Genomic DNA, 23393 nt, shown 5'->3' on the forward strand with positions numbered 1-23393 from the left:
TAATTTGACTAATTTACCTTATTCATTATTTGGTCTTCATTTGATATTATTTTTTCTTTTACGACATTAATCTCTTTTCACATTTATTAGAGTAAGAATAAAAATGAAAAAGTAATTAAATTCTATCTTGTTTTAAAATATAAATATTTTAAGTATATTTAGTTTAGTAAACGTAACAAATAAATGACATGGCGAATAGCAAATACAACAGTTCAATATCTAGATTAGATCTCAGGCTAATATAAAAAAATAAAGAAAATTGTATGGTTTCGCTGCTTAACGTTTTGAAGAAAAGCAATAATATGGGGTCCATGTTTTTTGCTGTAAAATAATTTTATTTGCTCCCACTAATGGGTTGATACGTATGTGGCAATGAATCCATCATTATTGACTTAATGGGATACTTTAGAAATTACACGAATATTGTTTGATTTTTTAATATGGGGTACACTTTTTTTTTTTGGCATTATTAGTTTGCACTGTTTTTATGCACATATATATATATACATACAATGTTCAAAACATGATTAATATGACATTGTAGTTTGTACTCCGTATTCAAAACTTTATTATATTAGTGTTTGCTACGAATACAAAGTCTACAAAAATTTATTAATACTTTTTAAAAGAGAAGTCTTATTTAAAAGGAAACTATTTTTCTCTCTTTGAGATAAAACAATAGCAATATTTAAGCATCAGTTGATACTTTCAATTTTAATTTGATTAATTTAAAGGTGTAAAATACTTATTATTTTTTATTAAATTTTGATTTGGATAATTCTAATTCAAATTGTTAAATTAATTTTACATGTTTAAAACGAAACAAAGTAGAAATTTGATAAACACGATTAATATAACATTGTAGTTTGTGCTCCGCATCCAAAACTTTATTATATTAGTGTTTGCTACGAATACAAAGTCTGCAAAAATTTATTAATATTTTTTAAAAGAGAAGACTTGTTTAAAAGGAAACTATTTTCCTCTCTTTAAGATAAAACAATAACAATATTTAAGCATCAGTTGATACTTTCAATTTTAACTCGATTAATTTAAAGGTGTAAAATACTGATTATTTTTTTATCAAATTTTTATTTGGTTAATTTTAATTCAAATTGTTAAATTAATTTTACATGTTTAAAACGAAACAAAGTAGAAATTTGATTTTCTATTTAAACGAAGAACTACTATTTTTTAATTTTTGGTAAATATTCTCGGTTTAGCTCATTTTACTTGTCATGTTGTCTTTTGCATGGTTTTTTAAGGAAACGTCAATTAGAATTATAATTTGACTAATTTACCTTATTCATTATTTGATCTCCAATTGATATTATTTTTTCTTTTACGACATTAATCTCTTTTCACATTTATTAGAATAAGAATAAAAATAAAAAAGTAATTAAATTCTATCTTATTTTAAAATATAAATATTTTAAGTATATTTATTTTAGTAAACATAACAAATAAATGACATGGCGAAATAGCAAATACAACAGTTCAATATCTATATTAGATCTCAGGCTAATATAAAAAAAAAAAATTGTATGGTTTCGCTACTTAACCTTTTGAAGAAAAATAATAATATGGGGTCCATGTTTTTTGCAGTAGAATAATTTCATTTGCTCCCACTAATGGGTTGATACGCATGTGGCAATGAATCCATCATTATTGACTTAATGTGATATTTTAAAAATTACATGAATATTATTTGATTTTTTAATATGGGGTGCACTTTTTTTTTTTACATTATTTGTTCTTTAAATATGGGGTCCACTTTTTTTTTTTTTTTTTTTTGGAACGGACGACGATCCACTTTTACTACTGTATAGAAACTCAGGTTTCTATATAGTAGTAATATATAAAAAATTTAGTTTTCATTTTAATTTTTTTTTTAAGTTTTTTTTTTTTTGGTTTTTTTAACTAGCTCCCCTTCTCCCCCCACCCAACCCCCCCCCCCCCCCCCCCCCCAAAAAAAAAAAAAAAAAACCCAAACCTGTACTCCCCACCACCAAAAGTTGCACTCTTCATTTAAAAACTTCATAGTGGGTTTGCTTTGAAAGATATCGCAAATCTTTCTTAAAATGACATTTTTCAATTCGCATACCAAACACAAAAAATGAGTAAGAAAAAACCACTTATTTTTCGAGAATACATTTTCCTTCATACCAAACACACCCTATATCTGCCCCTTTTCCCTTTCTAAGATAGAATTGCATTTAATCCATTTTCAATGGAACAAACAGTTTGTGCAAACACTGGAGAAAGTTACATTCGGAGCTCTGTTTTGCAAAAACTGAAGGAAAGCAGCCCAGCCCGACAATAAGATTCCATATGGGCAATTCGCACGATTTCCCTATGTGGTTTTAATTTTTTTTTTTCCATCAAATTGAAAATCTTTAATTTTGGCCCTTTGTCTAAAAACGTGACTGAAAATATCCTGATGTTCTGGATTCGAACCACACCTCAATCAAAAATGAAATTTCGCAAGTCAAAGGCCGAACTTTCGTGAAATCTTGCCTTGCAAAATTGTCTTTTTTTTTTGTTTTTTAACGAAGCTCGGGTTTGAACTCAGAACCTGGGGCATTTTTGGCCTTTTTTTTAGACGAACAAAATTTAAAGACCAGTAATTTGATGGACAAATATTAAAGACCAGCGCCTTTGAAGGAAGGGAAAATCTAATAATACCTATTTAAGACTCTATATTACGAAACATAAGGATACTTTTTCTTATTTACAAAACATACCAATAAAATTACAAAGTCTACCAGATTTGGGCTTAATGAGATACCCACGATTTTAGGCCTTTTTTAAGGAAGAAAATCTGATTTTAAATGTGGACTTAATTCTAGGATAGTTACCATTCAACTTCTTCTTTTTTTAAAAAAAAAATATTTCTCTCTCTCTCTATGATAGACACCATTTTCATACCTAAAATCCATCTTCTCTCCTAGTATAAATTTTCAAACCAATATTACAAAGCATTTTTTATTACTAGCTTGTGTATTAATTGTATATAAAAATTGATTTGTATCGTTTTGAGATATATATGATCGTTGTGTGTTTTGAAAATCTGTATAAACTATAGTTTTAGAAAATGTTGAAAACTAATATATGTATGAAATGTGTATGGAGTCTGCTATATGTCATTCTTAAATATATGCTGCACAATGTGTATGAACTGCGAAGAAATTCGATATCAATTAGTCTTAAAAATGTTAAAAATTGATATGTGTATGAAATGTGGATGGAATTTGGTTTGTATCAATCAGAAAACTTATTATACATATATACTTTCTCATAATCTATACATATTTTGATCAAATTTTATACAATTTATATGTACTTTATCATAATCATAATATACATACAACTTTTATACATATTTCATACGTAGAAATTATAACGAATTTATACATTTATACATATTGCATACAAAAATTAATACTATTTTCTGATGTATGAACTTTGTATGGAATCTGGTCTGTATCAATTACAATTTTATTATACATATTTTTCTCAAAATTTATACATACTTTGATTAGATTTTTATACAATTTATATGTACTTTATAATAATCAAAATACACATACAATATTTATACATATTTCATATATAAAAATTATAAGAATCTATACAGTTATACATATTACATATGAAAATTATACATATATGTTTTTTGGTGTATGAACTTTGTACATAAAAATTACCGATTTTAATGGACTTTTTGAGTAAAAGTTGGAGAAAACTAGGTAACAATATCTCTTAATTTTGAATAGGGAGAGAAAAGTGGATGAAATAAAGAAGCAAAAGTTGGAGAAAATAAGGGAACTATATGTCTAAATTTTGAATAGAGAGAAAAATTGGATAAAATTAGCAAAAGGATTTCCTTACGTTATTTAATGTGTTTTATTTGCTTCTTTTTAATTTGCTTAATTCGTATAGATTTTGTAAGAAGTCTATTGATATATTTTGTAAACTAAAAAATATCGTCATGTTCTGTAAATATACCCTCTTATCATGTACATATATGTTTTTTGCAAATCCGTGCAAAAAAAGGTTCCATATGGAGCCTCCTGGGCCTTATTGTAATGAGATATTGAATAAAAAGGCCCAAGACCCGTATGCTGTTTTCCGTACGATTCACTTCATGATTATGCCTTTCATTAAACTCTGACCCAAACCCCCAAAAAAAGAATCGGTTCGAATCTAAGCATCGAACCGGTTGTTCTCCAAATTTCTTACTGTACATGTTGTACAAAAAATTCCGTGCGTTAAAATCATAGGGTTTTGGATCTCGAAGATCACAAATTCACAGAGGTTTAACTTTCTTCTTTATTTTTACATGCATTAGATGGATGAAACCACTGGAGAAATCCTCTTTGAGACACGTCATCATGCTTCTCTGCCTTATATTTCCAATTATCCTCCACAACATCAACAGGTTTCCACTTATTTGAATTGTAATCTTTCTTTTGATGATCTCTTTGGTTTTTCTCAATTTCTTACTTTCTTGTGTTTGATTTAGCTGAATGAAGGAGCCAAAAGCAGTTATCTTTCAAGATTGCTTTCTTCATCAGGTACATTTTCACTTTTTTTTTTTGTTGAATTCAGTAGTTGGTGAAGTTGTTACAAGTAAATTATGCTTAAATTAATTCCTCTCTGCTAGTATTTAATTCGCGGAAATTTGAAACTTCCAGTTAACTGCTTTCTTTAGTTTCATTTAATTATCCATGTGATTAAAGTGTTTTTTTTTTTTTTTTTTTTTTTTTAAATCATATAAATGTGAGCTTAGTTATGGTTTTTCGTTGAATATTTGTTTGGCTGGGTATAGTGACCTTTGATTATTATAAGAAACTGATTGAAACAATATGACTATAATAGATGAAGTAATCTGAACTAAAGTGGCCCAAAACATGGTGAAATAAGCTTAAATAAGTGGCCCTAGATATGGTGAAATAATCTGAACTAATGCGTGTTAAACATGTTGTTTTACTATATAGGAAGTCACAATAGGTCAAAGGTGAAAATTGTAGAAACGCGACATGGTTTGCTGGGGCTTTTAGTACAGAGCACAATTTTAAGTGTAGTCTTTAGTGAACATATGCACAAATGACAGAGAAAAAAAGGAGAAGTAACAATTAACGCAAATAAAAATTATTTGGGAAAAATGAAAAACTGTAAATAAATGAAATTATATGAAATAGAAGTCATTTTAAGTAAGTTCGAAAATCATTTTAGATTTTCGATCAGATGCAAATTTACATTTTAAGTTAAGTGGCTAGGTAGTAAGTTTGTAACTTTATTTCTTAATTATTAATAAAGTCATCTAAATATTTTTGCAACAATCAAAATGTCACTTTGCCAATTTTCTTTTGTTTTGTGATACCGTCTTAGATATAGAGCTCATCAGCAATGCGACCTAGGCTTTGCACCTCGTATCTGCATCGAAACCTCACTAACGCAAGGGGAAACATCCAACCTAGGCTTCACTACTTCAGGGTGCCTCAATGGAGCCTCAAGTGAGGAAGTTGTGTTATTAGTTCAACTTTAGATTTGGACACCAGGTTTAAACTGCCAAGACCCCTTTTTTGGCGGAAGGCCCTTCTAGAATTATGTTTAACGTCCCTTCTTGATTTAGCTCGGGGCATAGCCGTAAGTGGAGTGTCTGAGGTGTAAAAAGCACATCCTAAGGAGATGGTTTAGCTTTTAGAAACTCAGGTTGCTCATCTTGGAAGTATTGATACATGATAACCAGAAACAAAATCACGCGCATTGTTGGTAACAAGAAAAAACATATTATTTTAGAATGTCTGCGAGTTATCTTCTAATTGTGATGAATTCAATATCAATCAAGCAGAAGAGGAAGTTAACTGGATCAGTGAATTAGATCTTCTGGATGGCCGAGTATCGTAGATATGACTTATTTTGAGCAATCTTGGAAACTGGTGTTAGTGGAACGGAAAGAAAGGTTAATCTTTCACAAAATTCAGTTGTGTTTCTAAGAAAATTTGACCTTACGGTTGAATGTCTTTTAGCTATTGTATAGGTTTTAATGTGATTCTGTGTTGTAGCTTTTGGAGTGTGAAGATGAGGTAACAAGAGTGAGTTAAATTGTTTTAGTTCGAAATAGAAATCTTAATTTGGATCATGAAGACGAAGGGAGGTTTCAATTATTCTTCCTTTCGGAATTTGATTACAGATATGCAATTATAAAAGAAAGCATCGGGTTATTTGTCAAAACATGAAAGAAGATATGGTGTTACTCTACAAATTTCGTTATTTTAAACTATGTATTGAAGTCACTCATCACCACCACCACTTAAAAATGACATAATAATATTGGAAAACATTAAACATCAATAGGGATATAGCTAAATGTCCAAACAAGTGCTACATAGATGTACATTACTGCATTGCAGTTTTGAGATTATCAACAGGCTGCATTGCACTTTCGAGAGTATCTTATTTGATTGTAGTAGAACTTGGATGTGATTTCTGTATATGTAGGCTTATAGTGCATATCATCTCTGAGATGCCTAACTGATGAGCTTCTTTTTCTCTTCATCAAAAAAAAAAAAAAACTGATGAGCTTCTTTTTCTATTTCCTGTTTCTTCTTTTGCATTTTGTTTTGGTTTCAGTCGCATTAGCTTGGAGGCATTGTATAGCGGGTTTTGCATAGAACACATTCATTTACTTTTCGCACTTTCTGAATTCACATGAATTTTAAGAAATTTGTCCCACAAGTTAAACTACCTGTGTTTTATTAGTGCAGAGAATCACGAGAAGTAAGAATAGATTATCTTATTATAGTTTGATAGAGTAAAGATTGAAATAATAGGGTGAAAAGAGTTAAATTAACTAGTTGAGAAACGATAGTATGTAAGTCACGATCTTCGTCAAAAAAGTATGTAAAGTACAGTTAGATAGATAGTGGCAGTTCAAAATTCTTGAAGGATAAGAAGTTCTCCTTTTGAGAAAATGCACCAAGGAAAATTAGAAGATAATTAAGGCGTAAAAAGAAATTAGGTCAAGAAACTTCCTATGTAGAGAATATTGGTTTTACTTCACTTGTTGTTTAGACCTTTTAGTTTAAATTATCATTTTTTTGTCGTGTATGAAGGTATTGCCCAACTCAAGGAGAGATGGAGAAAGCAGGGGAATCCAACAAAAGTAAGGAGATATGCATCCTTATTTGTTTCCTCAAGGGGTGATCTTGTGGCTGTAGCATCTGGGAATCAGATAACAATCCTGCAGAAGGATGATGACTACCAAAAGCCTTGTGGCACATATGGTAAGTTTCAGGAACCTAAAATAGAAGTCAAAAACCATGGTGGAAGTAACCTCCTTTATAGTATGTCAAGAATAGATGTTACCAATTTCAAAAAAAAAAAAAAAAAAAAAAAAGTATGCCAAGAATAGGACAATTATTTTAACATGTCAAGGGGCTTCTTTTCTTTTTTGGTAACCAGATGTCAAAGGGATTTTTTGTTCTTAACGTATCAGTGCTGCCTTCCTGACTGCAGCTTGTCAGTGTTTTTCCTATTCTTTTGATCTATTTAGTTGTTGAACCAACATATTGTGCCCGTTGATATGTATTAGTACCCAATTGGTGCTGTTTTTCTCTCTGAAATTCCAATTGATTTATGTGGAGACAGACAAAACTGTGAAACCAATTTATTTACTTCCCTTTCTTCTCTGGTTGAGAATTTAGGATTCAGATTAACCCCAACCAGTAATAGATCAAGGATGACTGTCAACTTACCTACTTTTTAAAATTACATTTAGTTTCTAGTGCTACTCTTTATGATTATACAAACTTATTGCTACATTTATCTATTATTTACTGCCTCTGTACTTCTAGGCAAAAGCATTACTTCATTCCGTTGTGGGGCTTGGTCTGAAACTCATGATGTTCTTGGTGTTGCTGACGATAGTGACACTATCTATCTCATCAGAGCTAATGGTGAGGAAATTACCAGAATTTCCAAGAGTCATATAAAAAGTTCTTCACCAATAGTTGGCCTGATGGTGCAGGATGATGCTGATTTGAAGAAATCTTGCTTGTAAGCTCAATTATTTGTAGAGGTTTCTTCTCTCTCAGATTTTCATCTTATTTAATAGCTTGTTCATATATTTTGTGTGGATAACTCTTTTTCAGGTGTACCTTCACTATAATTACAGCGGATGGGTTGATTCATGACTTTGAAATCAGTCAAGATCCAAGTGCATCTGTTTTTTCACCCCTTGCCTCGAGCAGCGGGACAATGCTGAAGCAGTTTCCACAGAATATGTTCTGCCTGGATTACCAGCCGGAACGGAGCTTATTTTCCATAGTTAGCAGTGCTGGTAGCTTACAGCCAACGACTAATGGTAGCTCAAAGTCCTTAACTATATCCGAACATATTTATGTATCGGTTCTTAATTTTGGTTTAGCAGTCATTTTGAATTGATGCTAGCCACCTATTACTTTTGTTTATCACTGACATTTTTTTTTTCTAGGATTGTACAGTCTTTCGCTTTGCCGAAAAAGTGGAAACCTAGCCGTGGAAGTTCTCATTTCTACTCAGTTTGAGGGTTTCTTTTCTATGCCTAAAGATTATGCGGGTCATATAACTTCTCCTAAGGTGTCAATATCACCACAGGGAAGATTTGTTGCTACTCTGGATATGGGAGGATCTTTGACTACCTTTAAGTTTGATGAGGAACAGCGTTCTCTCTCAAAATGTTCTTATGGAGAGGAAAATGAATTACATCAGGGAAATAAAGAGTCAGATCAGGGGAACATTCTCGTGAATGGGGTCTTAGATTTTGCCTGGTGGTCTGATGATATACTTGCTATTGCAGGAAGGAATGGAAACATCACTATGATTAACATATGCACTGGTGCTATGCTACATAAGGACGAGACTATGTATTCGTATCCCCTTTTAGAGAGAGTGCCACACTTGGCGGGAAAACTTTTTCTACTAGAGACAAAACCATCCATTCAGAACAATGAATCAGCTGAAGAAATTAGAGCAAGCAGCTCTCATCTTATGGAGTGTGTTGATGGTGCTATGAATAATAAGTTTGACTGGGCCAGTTTCCAATGGAGCTTAGTTTCATTTTCTGAACGATCCGTTCCTGAAATGTATGATATATTAATCTCCAGACAAGAGTATCAGACTGCTCTCATGTTTGCGGATCAGCATGGGCTAGATAAAGACGAAGCTCTAAAGTCACAGTGGTTGCACTCCTCCCAGGGTGTAAATGAGATAAAGACACTACTTTCAAATATCAAGGACCAAGTTTTCGTACTTTCTGAATGTGTAGGTCGATTTGGACCAACTGAAGACGCAGTTAGGGCACTGCTTGATCTTGGACTTTGCATAACTGACCGTTACAGATTTTCTGAGCCTGAGGTTGATGAGCATAGTAAGGTTTGGGATTGTCTTGTGGCAAGACTTAAGTTGTTGCAATACAGAGACCGGATAGAGACATTTATCGGGATAAACATGGGCAGGTGATGATATTATTGCTCCCTGTTTTGTTCTTCTTCTTCAGTTGTGAATGTTTTTTTTTTTCTTGGATTCATAAGGTTTATATTGAAGCACTGATTGGAGTGTCGTGATGTTTGCAAGCAGTCTTATTGTTATTACAAAGCAACATAAGCAAACATCCTATTTTTATTATTGGCTATGAATCTTCTATATAACTAATTAGATTTTCTGGAAGTGGTGGCAAAAGCTGAAAACTTCAAAATTGAGTTGAGGTTATAAAACTACCACGTTGCCTTTGACTTCCACATTTAACTGGACTTAGTGGTTGAGGTGACAAATTTTCATTTTCAAACTGTAGCATATACCTCTTCAAGGGGAATAAGTGGCTTGTCGCTCAATGACCCAACTGTGAAATTGTATGGTTTTTTCTTATATTTACTTTTGTTTTTTTTCCTATATTTCATTAGGATTGCTTCTTATCCTGTCTTTTGTAATGGTCTTACTGATTTTGAAACTAGGACAAATCTTCATGCTTTTAAATAGAAGTAATAATGCTCAAATGGTTTCTACTGACTTGAAACTTAATGACTTAGCCTTTTGCAGGTTTTCTTTACAGGAGTACAAGAAATTTTGTAATTTGCCCATTAAAGAAGCTGCAATTGCACTTGCAGAAAGTGGCAAGATTGGGGCATTAAACCTTCTCTTTAAGCGTCATCCTTACTCCTTAACTTCCTCATTGTTGGATGTCTTAGCTGCTATCCCTGAGACTCTTCCGGTGCAGACTTATGGACAGCTCCTTCCTGGGAGTTCCCCTCCTCCAAGTATTTCTTTGAGGGAAGAAGATTGGGTTGAGTGTGATGAGATGGTAACTTTTATTATCAGCAGAGTCCCTGAGAGTCATGAGAGCTATACTCAGATCAGAACTGAACCAATTGTCAAACAATTTTTGGGGTCTCAATGGCCTTCAGTAAGTGAACTCTCGTCTTGGTACAAAAAGAGAGCTAGAGATATTGATACCTTAAGTGGGCAACTCGACAACTCCATGTGCTTAATTGACTTTGCTTGCCGCAAAGGCATTTCTCAATTGCAGCCATTCCTGGAAGAGATTTCTTACTTACACCAGCTTATCTATTCTGAGGAGAATGAAAAAATGAATTTCTCCATGAGTCTTACTATATGGGAAAGCTTACCCGATTATGAAAGATTTAAATTGATGTTGATGGGGGTCAGAGAAGATACTGTTATTAAAAGATTACATACTAAAGCAATTCCATTCATGAAAAAGAGGTTTCCCTCTATGACTGTGCATTCCAGAGATGACAAAACAGATTGCTCAGCTGGGTCATTTCTGGTAAGATGGCTGAAGGAGATTGCCTCTGAAAATAAATTGGAGATGTGTTCAGTTGTAATTGAAGAGGGTAGCAGAGAGGTCCAGACAAATAACTTTTTCCAGAATGATGCTGAGGTTGTAGATTGTGCTCTTCAGTGCATATACGCTTGCTCTGTTACAGATCAGTGGAGTACGATGGCCTCCATTTTGTCTAAACTTCCATTTCCACATGGTAAGTCTTTGACAAATGCTATCCCCCCCCCCCCCCCCCACACACACACACACACACACAGAAATTTCTGCTTTGTCATGTTGGCAACCTGTGGCAGTTTTGCTTATTGTCTCCCTCTTCTCTTCACTGCTGGTGTCGAGCTAAAAATTGATTAAATTTTTGTCTTAAGATTTCATTGGAATCAGTTCTTGATACATGTAATATAAATTTGATCAATATGTATGATGGATATTCCATCTATTCTCATCTATGCTTTTCTGACTATTCTCTTCACTGCTTGTGTCGAGCTAAAAATTGATTAAATTTTTGTCTTAAGATTTCACTGAAATCAGTTCATGATACATGTAATATAAATTTTGATTACTATGTAATGATGGATAGTCCATGTATTCTCATCTATGCTTTTCTGACTGTCAAACTTTTGGGGCATTCAAGTAAATATGTCACAGGCTCGAATGAAATGAATTGAATACCAAAAACTAGTTGATTCTTGCACGTGTCTGATACAACATTTTATAGAATTTTTTAAGTTTGATTACTTTTTGATTTGGTTTATTACTCTCTTTTTTCCCTTTTCTCACTTTCTTTTTAGGTGTGGGATTTCACTGGGTTGTTGTTGTTGTTGTTGTCACTTTCTTTTTAGGGAGGGGTGGAGTTGCCATTTGTCTAGTTATATTTCAGGTTCGGATGGAAACTGTTGTTAAATGCTTGTCATAGCTGGTCATTTAATATTGTCATAGTCGTAGTGCTCCTATACTAGATTATTACCATTCTAAAAAAAAAAAAAAGGTGCTCCCATACTAGTTTGTTTCTTATTTCACAGATCTGTTTCTTTGTATTTTCAATGTCAAACAGCTTGTGACTGACATCGATTGGGTAGCTGAGCAATCGAATATTCTTATTTAACTTTACTGAAGTCACTACTAATTTTTCTCCCTAGAGGTTACTACTTACAGAAAAACAAAAGAAATAATTGTCCAAATTGTGTTTTGACAGATTCCAAAGCTGCAAGCCTCAAGGAAAGGGTGAGACTCGCAGAAGGCCATATTGAAGCAGGAAGAATATTGGCGCTTTACCAGGTTAGGTTTTTCCTTCGTATGTAGTAATCATGTATAACCCATATTTTCTCTCTCTTAACCCACACAGGATAGTATTGTTTCCGTCTAGGCTAAGTTCCGCAATCTGGCAGTTTCGTGTTCCAAATTGGTATCTGTTGGATCAACAATAGTGCTTCCTGGAACCTGAGAAAACCCTTTTGTCATATTCATTCATAGTAGACATGTCCTCTCACTCTCTCATCTGGGGTGATTGTCTCTACTCCCTCGTTTCTTCCAATTGTTGCTTACAGTGCTTTTTCTTGTTTAGCAGTCATAATTACCCCATGCCTGGATGCACCTTGGATTGTTTAACGCATGCTAATTTGGTCTTAACTTCCACTGCTATTGCCAAACTTTAAATCACAATGGTCAATTGATGTATCTCCTTATCAGAAAAAAGAAAAGAAAAAGGTCAATGATATTTCTGATGGTTTTTTCCTTCCCAACAAATTGTGGTGCCATAAAGACGCAGGCTTTGCTACTTATTTAAATATATACTAGTTTCTCGGTACGTGCGTTGCACGTGTATATCAAGTGATGGTAGTATAGAGTTCTGTAAAAAATATGCACTCTGTACCAATTTATGTGATATCCTTTCCCTTTTAGTTTTTTCTAAAAGAATGCCATTTTTCTATATTTAAAAATAATATAATATTAAAATTCTCATTTTATCCTTTAATGAGATGACTTATAGCCACATAAATATCTAAGACTTATTTTAGACTACAAATTTCAAATGAATTTTTGTCTTATTAAAACTTTGTGCCCAAAATCTTAAGCCTCAACTTCAGCTTGTCTTAAACATATGAGACATAATACATCAGGTTAGTTCAAGAATCATTTGGTTTATGTAAAAACACAAGCTCACCTTGGTTTGTGCTTCTGCCTTAACAGCCCTCTCTACAACAACAACAACAAAATACCCAGTATAATCCTACAAGTGGGGTTTGGGGAGGGTAAGATGTACGCATACCATACCTCTATGAGATGGAAAGGCTGTTCTGATAGACCCTGGCTCAAAAGAAACAGCCCTCTCTGATATGTCTAATTGAACCGTAGTCATTACATCTATGGCTACAATCCATATGTGCAAAATTACTCACCAAATATTGCTAATTAATCATAAAAGATTTTTTACTTGCATTTATTAGTATGTTGCTCTAGTTACCTGCAACAGCCTTCTCTCTTCAAGCGACTATTTTTTAGGCATGACTTTATTTTATACACAATTTAAATTTGCCTTCTTAAGACAAATCCATGGAAGTTGCTACTATCAAATGAAGTCCTTCACATTAATTTTCCCTTAGTGACTAACTAAATAGCTGAATCTCAAGTCATCTTAGTAAATCTAGCTTTCTAATTATTTAAGAAAACTTGCCAAAATGCAAAAATACTGTTTTAAACACTGCTGGACATACAAAACACTGTTATAAACTCTGATTTTTGCGAAGGTAAACAATGGAATATAAAAACCACCAAGTCGATGAACACAAAAGAAAGAAAAACCTCCTCATTGTTGTACAAACTGTTAATGATGAGGTCCATATGATGACCTATCCGCCGTGTGCACAACAAAATTTTCATATTTATGAAGTTTCAGTACATTTTTCAGGCTTCTATCCATTGTCTTTACCTTTCGATAGTTCCTTTAGCTCTGCATGGTACTCAAACTTCTCCGTTGGTATGCTATTGATAACGAACAATTAGAAGTTCATTAGCAATGACAGCCAATAGAACACTTCAGCCTGAACCAAAAACAAAAGAGAAAAGTTCCATTGGTAGCTGCTTAAATGGAGATTTGGAAGTATTTAGATACTATTTCAGAGAGTTCACTCGTTTTTGTATGCTGAACCCATAGGACAGTGCAGAAAGCAGTGAAATTCATCATCCAGCGAAATTTGAGAGCATAAAACATTTCAAGATAATCTGTTCAATTAAAAAATAAACATTAGTACAAAGAGGAATGTTAGCTCAAGAAACATTAGAATATTCTCTTGCATCAGTTTTCCTTGCACAATCATTGGCGGGAGAAAAGTTCTACAAGATTCTTAAATTAATAAACGCCATAAAAAAATAAAACAATCTTTAATGAATGAAGACATAAATATATGACAAAGAAGCCTCTTCTTTTGTCACAAACTTACTCACACCCAATGGGACAACCTTTAGCTGAGATATGTTTCATTAGATGTTGATACCAAATAAAATTAATATAGGTAAACTAAATCACATCTATTTAATTAAATTTTGGATTGTTAATCTTTGTGCTTTAAAAATTTATCAATCATCTTGATATCAGAGTTGTGAAAGGCGCTCGCCTTACGCCTTTTGGCGTGAGGCGTGGCAAAGCGAGCCTGCCTCGCCATGTACTGCCAAGGCGTGGCATTTCCTAAAAGGCGAGGCTATGGCGACTAAGGCGAGGCTATGGCGTAAGGTGACTAAGGCGTCGTCTTTTGATTTTTTTTAAAAAAAGTTGGCTGCCTTTTTTAAAACAGAACAGAATAACGAGACAATATAATGCTAACACTCTTGTGGTTGAAGAATTTGGAGATCTTGAAGAAGAATAGATGTTGCTTCGTTATAATTTGGTTAATGCTAACACCCAGGGACCTTATGACTTATTAACTATCTAGTTGGAGACTTTTAGACTTTAGTATCAACTATCAACCATCTACTTTTAGTTTTTCAATTGAAATATTTGCTAGTATTTTGTTGAGTATTTGAATTTTTGGGTATTTATATCTACATATTTAATATTTTAATTTTTTGTGTTAATCCTCGCCTCGCTTCTAAAAGGCGCTCGCCACGCCACGCCTTGCCATGAGGCGTGAGGTGAGCCCTTGTCGCCACGCCTCGCCTTTCGCCATCCTAAACACTGCTTGATATCGACACACAAGTTATTGTATGATGATCCTCACTTATCTTTCATAAAAACTTGGTACTTTATTATTTCATGTATAATTATTTAATCAAAGCATTTATTTAATAATATTGATATTATTTTACAAAATCGGGTACTTATATTGTACCCGATTTTCATACAAAAAGGATCATATTGTAGCTTGTAATATTGACAATTGATTGTGTAGTGAATCTTTTGTTGCTTTTTGTCACATAACCTAGGTAATAATACTTTCCAATTATTGTCCTGTATGTTCAGGTCCCAAAGCCTATCAGCTTTTTCCAGGAGGCATATTCGGATGAAAAGGGTGTAAAGCAGATAATTCGTCTCATCTTATCCAAATTTGTTCGCCGACAGCCTGGACGATCAGATATTGATTGGACAAACATGTGGCTTGACTTGCAGTCTTTGCAAGAGAAAGCATTTTGCTTCATAGATCTTGAATATGTGTTAATGGAGTTCTGCAGGGGATTGCTGAAAGCAGGAAAGTTTTCACTTGCGAGGAATTATTTGAAAGGTGTGGGTTCAGTGTCTTTGGCAAATGATAAAGCAGAAAACCTTGTTATTCAAGCTGCCAGAGAATATTTCTTCTCAGCGTCAAGTCTTTCTAGTTCCGAAGTAAGTTCATTTTATCTATAATAATACTAGCATAGGAGTGATTACGTAATCTCTAATTCTCAGTGTAGTGTATATTAACCTTGGAGACCAAGGATCAAATTCTAGCAGACTAGCAGAGACAAAAACACTAGATGATTTCTTCCAACTGGAAAAAGCCTTGGCGTGCTGAGTTACCCGGTACCTGTGTTGGTGGGAGGTAGCAGGTACCCAGTGAAATAATCAAGGTGTGAGCAAGCTGGCCAAACTACTGTTGTTATAAGCTATAAAATAAAAAAGCATTCTTGCTTTTAGTTAAAGTGTGTCCAGAGTATGTTCCAGGAACTAATGCTTTACATCGGTTGCACATTTTATTTGAAAGTAGTCCAATGCAAATTGAAATAGCAATGTATTGATTTAAGCTGCTAAATGCTGCAGATTTGGAAGGCTAAAGAATGCTTGAATATCTTTCCAGCTAGTAGAAATGTGAGGGTGGAGGCTGATATTATTGATGCTGTAACTGTTAAACTTCCCAACCTTGGTATCACCTTGTTGCCAATGCAATTCAGGCAAATTAAAGATCCTATGGAAATAGTTAAGTTGGTTGTTACAAGTCAAGGTGGAGCTTATCTGAATGTCGATGAGATTATTGAACTAGCCAAACTTCTTGGGTTGAGCTCTCACGACGACATATCAGCTGTACAAGAAGCTATTGCAAGAGAAGCTGCAGTGGTTGGAGATCTCCAACTGGCTTTTGATCTATGTCTTGTTTTGGCCAAAAAGGGGCATGGTTCAGTCTGGGACTTGTGTGCAGCACTGGCAAGAGGTCCTGCCCTTGAGAACATGGATATTGCTTCCAGAAAACAGCTGTTAGGTTTTGCTTTGAGCCACTGTGATGGGGAATCAATTGCCGAGTTACTACATGCATGGAAGGATCTAGATACGCAAGATCAATGTGAATCTTTAATGGCGTTGACTGGAACAGAGCCTGAAGATAAAACAGACTTGAAGGAATGTTCTGACCAGGAAGCACAACTTAAACAGATTGAAAATGTACTTTTTCAGGTAGCCAAAGATGTACAGGTGGATGGTGATTGGACCATTCCGTCCATCTTGAGAGAAAATGGAAAACTTTTGTCATTTGCTGCTGTGTATCTTCCATGGTTGCTTGAACTGAGTGAAGAAGCAGAAAGCAATAAGAAATTTACATCGAGCTCATTTTCAGGGAATCAATATGTCAGTCTAAGAACACAGGCAGTGATGATTATTTTGTCCTGGTTGGCAAGGAATGGTTTTGCCCCGAAGGACAGTTTGATTGCCTCTGTTGCTAAGTCCATTATGGAGTCGCCTGTCTCTGAGGAGGAAGACATCACAGGATGCTCTTTTTTGTTAAATCTTGCTGATGCCTTTTCGGGGGTGGAGATAATTGAAAGAAACTTGAGAACAAGAGAGAATTACAATGAAATAACCAGCATTATGAATGTTGGGATGATTTACAGTTTGTTACACAATTGTGGAATCAAGTGTGAGGACCCTGCACAAAGGAGGGACCTGCTTCTTACAAAGTTCCAGCAGAAACATAAACTGATTTGCTCAGGTGATTTTGTTAATTTTGACCTAGATCTACCTTATTATTGTATACTGTAGCTGGAGAACTTTCTGTATTTTGCTTTGCATGTTCTTTTTTTTATTGCTACTCAAACCCTGTCTTTTAATTCAGATGAAAAAGAACAAATAGACCAAGCACAATCTACATTCTGGAGAGAATGGAAACTGAAGCTAGAAGAGCAAAAGTGCATTGCAGAGCGTTCAAGGAGTTTAGAACAAATAATCCCTGGTGTTGAAACTGCTCGCTTCTTATCTGGGGACATGGACTACAGAGAGAGCGTTGTTTCTTCATTTGTCGAGTCCATGACCCCAGAGAAGAAACACAGTGTGAAGGATGTATTGAAGTTGGCCAATACTTATAGCTTAGATTGCAACAAGGTATGCACTGTTCTTGAACCAGAACTGTAAATGAGATAATGAAAGTACAATTAGAAGTTTTAAGATGCTAAATAAGGGGTCATTTGGTTTTGGGTATTAACAAAACTAGTCACGGTAACTAAACATTGAAGAATCTATCCAAAAAAAAAACTGTATTAGGTTCTTCAATGCTTGGTTACCATTTTCATTTTCTGTATAGATAAATACTTGAATGACTTATGATAGTTTCTGTATTATTTTACACCGAATACAAGGTGGAATAACTAATACTTGGATTAACTATACTGGGATAAACCATATCAAAAAGCAAATATACCCTTGATGCTATTGTAGTCATTTTCTCCAAACCATACTGTTCTTCTTCAGAGAAAAACCTACTTCTGGAAAGAAGAACCAGAATGAAAAAAACTTTGTGCTCAGCTTTAGCTTAATCAACAGCTACCACATGCTAAAGTTGGGTTATTTGATCTGACAAATAAAATAAACTCCATTCTTGGTTATCTGATGCGATGGTTAGTTTCAGGGTTTCACTGCATACAGATGCACAGCACTTTCTTTCTTATTCTCCATACTTTTTGCCAATCTATTTTCTTATAAAGATCTTAAAATGTAATTCATTACCCTTTTGTTTTTAGCCATTTTTTCAAGAATTAAACTAAATTAAAAAGTTTGATTTATAGAATATGGAGTATGGCTTGAGTCGAGGGTCAATCGGAAATAGCCTCTCTACCTTCACAAGGTAGGGGTAAGGTCTGCGTACACACCACCCTTCCCAGACCCCACTTGTGGGATTACACTGGGTTTTGTTGTTGATATATGGAGTACGGGAAATCTAGGCCACTGGGTGTTGATTGTCACTGCTGGTGCAATGCGGAATACCCTTAACCATAGATGAAAAAAAAAAAGTCTTATAGAATGACTAGGGTATAATAGTAAACCAAATATTATACAACTCTAAACCAAACACAAATTTTAAGTTATACATCGTATATCCAATTTTTAATACAATGAACTAAACACTCGATAAAAGATAATCTCCGCATTACAAACCCTGCAAAACTAATTCCTGTATTGCTAATCCGTGTATAACTTGTTTCTAAACTAAACGTCCTCTAACTGTTTCTCCTACTGCTCCTCTCTTCTATTCAGGTGGTGCTGCATTACCTGAGGTCCATCTTTGTTTCTGACGCTTGGAGCACTGATGATGTTAAAAATGAAGTGTCAATTTACAGAGAAGATCTACTAGCTTGTGCTGCAGAAACAATAAAATTTATTTCCTCGTCGATCTACCCAGCAGTTGATGGACATGATAAGCAGAGGCTTTCTCTAATATATGGCCTACTCTCTGACTGCTACTTGCATCTTGATGAACAAGAGGATCCAATGCATCCTCATTCTGTTCATATTGCTCGGTTCTCCAAGATTGCTGAAGAAGAATGTTGCAGGGTATCTTTTATCGAGGATCTGAACTTCAAAAATGTTGCTGGAATTCAAGATTTGAACTTGGAATGCTTCAACAGTGAAGTTTCTGCTCACATCAAGGAAAATAATGTTGAAGCATTGGCAAAGATGGTCAAGAACCTTGTTTCTGCTCATGATGGTCCAGTGCCTGATGGTCTCTTGTCTTGGCAGTATGTATATAAACATTATGTTTTAAGTTTGTTGACAAAGTTGGAAGCTAGAGCTAAACCGGGGGTCGATATTCAAAGCTCTGAAAGTCTTCATTGCTTAATCAGTGACATCGAGCGGACGTACAATACCTGCTGCAAATTCTTAAAATTTGTCCCGAATCCTGCTCGTCTGGACATTTTGAAACGATTCTTGGCCATCATACTACCTGCTGAAGGATCTTTCAAGTCTCTGCCCTCTGGCTCAGGTTGGCAGGTGTGCCTTGCCATGCTTGTGGATACTTGGCTCAGAATGATGAATGACATGCATGAAGTTGCACTCCTTGAGAATTCGGAAGAAAGATTCTGCTTAGAATGTATAATGACGTGTCTTAAAGTTTTTGCACGTCTAGTTGCTGGGGAAAAAGTTTCATCTAGTCAGGGGTGGGCTACAGTTATTGGCTATGTAGGTTACGTTTTTGTTGGTGATGTTGCTGCTGAAATCTTCAATTTCTGCAGAGCGATGGTTTGCTCAGGTTGTGGATTTGGAGCCGTTGCTGATGTATATGATGAAGTCATGGTTCACTTCCTGCATGAAGCTGAATCGCTGACAGACTTTAAAAAAGAAGCTGTCAGCATCCAGAATCTTCGAGATCTCTATCTTAGTATCTTGAAGACCATTTTGCAGGAGTTGGCTGACGATTCCTGTGAGCATCAGTGTCTACACTATTACTTGTCATCTTTGAGTAAATTAGATGGTGATTTGGAAAATCTGCAGTGCGTCAGGCAGGCAGTTTGGGAGAGATTGGAAGAGTTTTCGGAGAACTTTCAGCTCTCCAACCATGTTCGAGTTTACATACTGGAGCTTATGCAACTTGTTGCAGCTACTGATAATAACAGCAAACGATTTTCTTCTAAGCTACAGGTGGAAGTTCATTCTTGGGAAGGTTGGGAGAATTTGCATAGTGCAGCTGCAAGCTGCGAGAATGCTGCCGCTGATGGGATTTCAAACAAGACAGATGCATCTAATAAGTTCACAAATACTCTGATTGCTCTAAAATCTACACAGCTGGTCTCCACTATCTCCCCCAGCATACAGATTACACCAGAAGATCTTTCGACTGTGGAATCTACTATCTCTTGCTTCCTTGGAGTATCTAAATTTACTGAATCTGAATCCCATGTTGAAACATTATTAGCTATGCTCCGAGAATGGGAGGGGCACTTTACTAGAAGAGAAATTGAAAAGGATTCTGGTGAGGTATCTGATGGTGCAAATAGTTGGGGTAATGATGATTGGGATGAGGGATGGGAAAGCTTCCAAGAACCTATTGAAGAAGAACCAAAGAAAGATGCGAAACTTTCAGTTCATCCTCTTCATGTCTGTTGGATGGAGATCTTCAGGAAACTGCTAACAATATCCCAGTACAACAAAATGTTGAAATTGTTGGACAAATCAGTGGCAAAGCCAGGCGAAGTATTACTAGATGAAGAGAATGCTCAATGTTTGAGCCAGATTGCACTTGAAATAGATTGCTTTGTAGCCCTTAAGTTGATGCTCTTGTTGCCATACGAAGTAGTCCAGTTGCAGTGCTTGGATTCCGTCGAGCAGAAGCTGAAACAAGAAGGCATATCTGACAAAATCGGCGTGGATCTTGAGTTTTTACTTCTCGTTTTATCTTCTGGAGTTATATCAACTATCATCACCAAACCTTCATATGGTACCACATTCTCTTGTCTTTGCTATATGGTGGGGAATTTCTCTCGACAGTGCCAAGAATCCCAGTTATCAAGTTCCGGTTGTGGTGGATCTGTAGAAAATGAGAATATTTCAAAAGATCACATTGATCTTTTCACAAGACTGATCTTTCCTTGTTTTGTGTCGGAGCTTGTGAGGTCAGGGCAGCAGATTTTAGCAGGATTTCTTGTAACGAAGCTCATGCACGCAAACCCTTCTCTTAGCTTAATTAACATAGCAGGTGCTTGTCTCACAAAGTATTTGGAGAGGCAAATCCAAATACTACAGGATAGCAACCCCTCCTTTAGGGATGCGGAATTGTCTGAACCATTGTTAAATACGGTATCCAGTTTGACGGACAGGATGGAAAACCTGATCCAATCCTCTCTATCTTTGCTTTCACATGATCATCGATGATTTTTACATTTGAGTTTTCCCCTTTATTTTTGTTCATAGTCCAGTCATTGTTCTTTGAAATCTTTGTACCAACTTTTGTAGCCAGAACATTTTAGCAATTTTGCTGGAGCTTAAATGGTGATATATACAACGAGGATTGTTATTTGTATACCAGAACTCGAGCAACTTAAACAATTGTACTTGCATCTCTTTGTACAAAAATATTTGGATCATGGATGTAGTTGCAAAATAAGTGTTTTCTGCTGCGGCTTTTTATTTTGCCGTTTAGAAGCTCAAGGTTTGGCCCTGCAAAGGTCACTGGAATAGTGGAGTGTGACCGTCAAGGATAATTATAAACATCATGTGCGGGTAAGTAGCAAACTAAATATAATTTAATATTCGCCTCGCAAATAAAACAGGTCTCTTTTATGGATTTGAGTCGTCAAACAAGTGAGGCTCTAAGCTAAAAATGAAAGTTGAATTGCTTAGTAATCGACAAAATAATAATATTAAAGCCTATGTTGTTTTGACTTCCTTTTTTATAATATGCTTATTTTTTTATTTTTTTTTCAAATTTAACGAGACTATAGATTTCTCTGTCAGTTTCCACCCTTTTCTCTTCAGGTATTAAGGAAGTTTCAGTTTCAAATATTTTGTGCGTCTCTCATTGGCAGTTGAGCAATTCCGCTTCCGTCCACGTGCAAGAGTAGTCACTCGTCAGGATACAAAATAAGTAAAAGCATATGTCAGAGAACAAAAAAGGTACAATTAGCAATTTATTGTAAAATATTGATTGTTTGAGCAAGCCACAAAGGCTACTTGGCCACAAAGCCATCTCTTGGTTGCTTTTTCCTCTTATAAATAGCAAGTCAATTCAATTCATTTGTACATCAATTCAAAATTGAATAATATATTAGTCTCTTTATATGCTTATCTCTAGTGTATTTACTTTATAACCTTTTCAGCACGAGACTTCGGCATCTCGAGCAAATACTTTGAAAGCCTCAAAAAATATATGGAAATTTCTCAAATTTTGTTTGGATCAATGATCAATCATGAAGATATTTGTGTGATTGATAGTGGAACAACGCATGCCATATTTAAAGGTGAGAAATACTTTTCTCACTTGCGTAGGAAAAGAGGAAATGCTAGTACAATTTCTGGCAATTCGAAATTGATTGAAGGCTCTGGAAGAGCTACTATATTTTTGCCTAAGGGAACGAAACTTATTATGGAAGATGCATTATTCTCTTCTAAATCCCCAAGAAACTTGTTAAGTTTCAAAGATATCCGTCGTAATGGGTATCATGTTGAGACATTAAATGAAATAAATAATAAATATCTTGGCATTGCAAAGAATGTCTCCGGCCAAAAATATGTTTTGAAGAAATTACCAACTTTGTCTTCTGGCCTGTATTAGGCATAAATTAGTACAATTGAAACACACTCGATCGTAAACCAGAAGTTTAATGATTCAAGTACTTTTATGCTTTGGTATGACCGAATAGGTCACCCTGGATCAATAATGATGAGACAAATTATTGAAAATTCAAATGGGCATCCACTTAAGAACCTAAAGATTCTTGAAAGTGGTAAATTTTCATGTGCTGCTTGTTTTCAAGGTAAATTGATAGTTAAGCCATCACCAAAGAAAGTTGACATTGAATCCCCTGCCTTTTCGAGAGCGTATACATGGGGATATATGTGGACCTATTCATCCACCTTGTGGGTCATTCAGATATTTTATGGTCCTAATAGACGCATCTTCAATATGGTCTCATGTGTGCCTCTTATCGTCTCGCAACCTGGCGTTTGCGAAACTATTGACACAAATAATACGCTTAAGGGCGCAGTTCCTAGATTATTCAATTAAGGCTATACACCTCGATAATGCTGGAGAATTTACATCTCAAGCTTTTGATGATTATTGTTTATTAGTTGGGATAAAAGTTGAACATCCCGTAGCTCATGTTCATACCCAAAATGGCCTTGCCGAGTTGTCACGACCCGAACTACGGGCCGCGACGGGCATCC

General features: G+C 35.0%; 1 protein-coding gene across 1 annotated transcript; it reads left to right on the forward strand.

The window, feature by feature from the left end:
* Positions 1 to 4132: 4132 nt before the first annotated feature.
* LOC132067403 (MAG2-interacting protein 2) lies at positions 4133 to 21618 on the forward strand. Its single transcript, XM_059460619.1, has 12 exons — positions 4133 to 4438; positions 4523 to 4574; positions 7119 to 7289; positions 7860 to 8061; positions 8157 to 8368; positions 8498 to 9500; positions 10081 to 11039; positions 12036 to 12118; positions 15297 to 15656; positions 16071 to 17229; positions 17353 to 17618; positions 18768 to 21618. Exons 1-12 carry the CDS (start codon positions 4349 to 4351, stop codon positions 21378 to 21380), a joined length of 7170 nt encoding a protein of 2389 aa, XP_059316602.1. The 5' UTR covers positions 4133 to 4348; the 3' UTR covers positions 21381 to 21618.
* The last annotated feature ends 1775 nt before the right edge of the window (positions 21619 to 23393 follow it).

The sequence above is a fragment of the Lycium ferocissimum genome, chromosome 8 (assembly GCF_029784015.1).
Source record: "Lycium ferocissimum isolate CSIRO_LF1 chromosome 8, AGI_CSIRO_Lferr_CH_V1, whole genome shotgun sequence".
NCBI lineage: Eukaryota > Viridiplantae > Streptophyta > Magnoliopsida > Solanales > Solanaceae > Lycium > Lycium ferocissimum.

What these genes read in the sequence shown, in the direction of transcription:
- LOC132067403 (XM_059460619.1), top strand. Translation starts at nt 4,349, where the DNA reads ATGGATGAAACCACTGGAGAAATCCTCTTTGAGACACGTCATCATGCT. An exon ending in AAGATTGCTTTCTTCATCAG is followed by an intron (nt 4,575 to 7,118) that starts GTACATTTTCAC and finishes TCGTGTATGAAG; the next exon opens with GTATTGCCCAACTCAAGGAG. An exon ending in CTTACAGCCAACGACTAATG is followed by an intron (nt 8,369 to 8,497) that starts GTAGCTCAAAGT and finishes TTTTTTTTCTAG; the next exon opens with GATTGTACAGTCTTTCGCTT.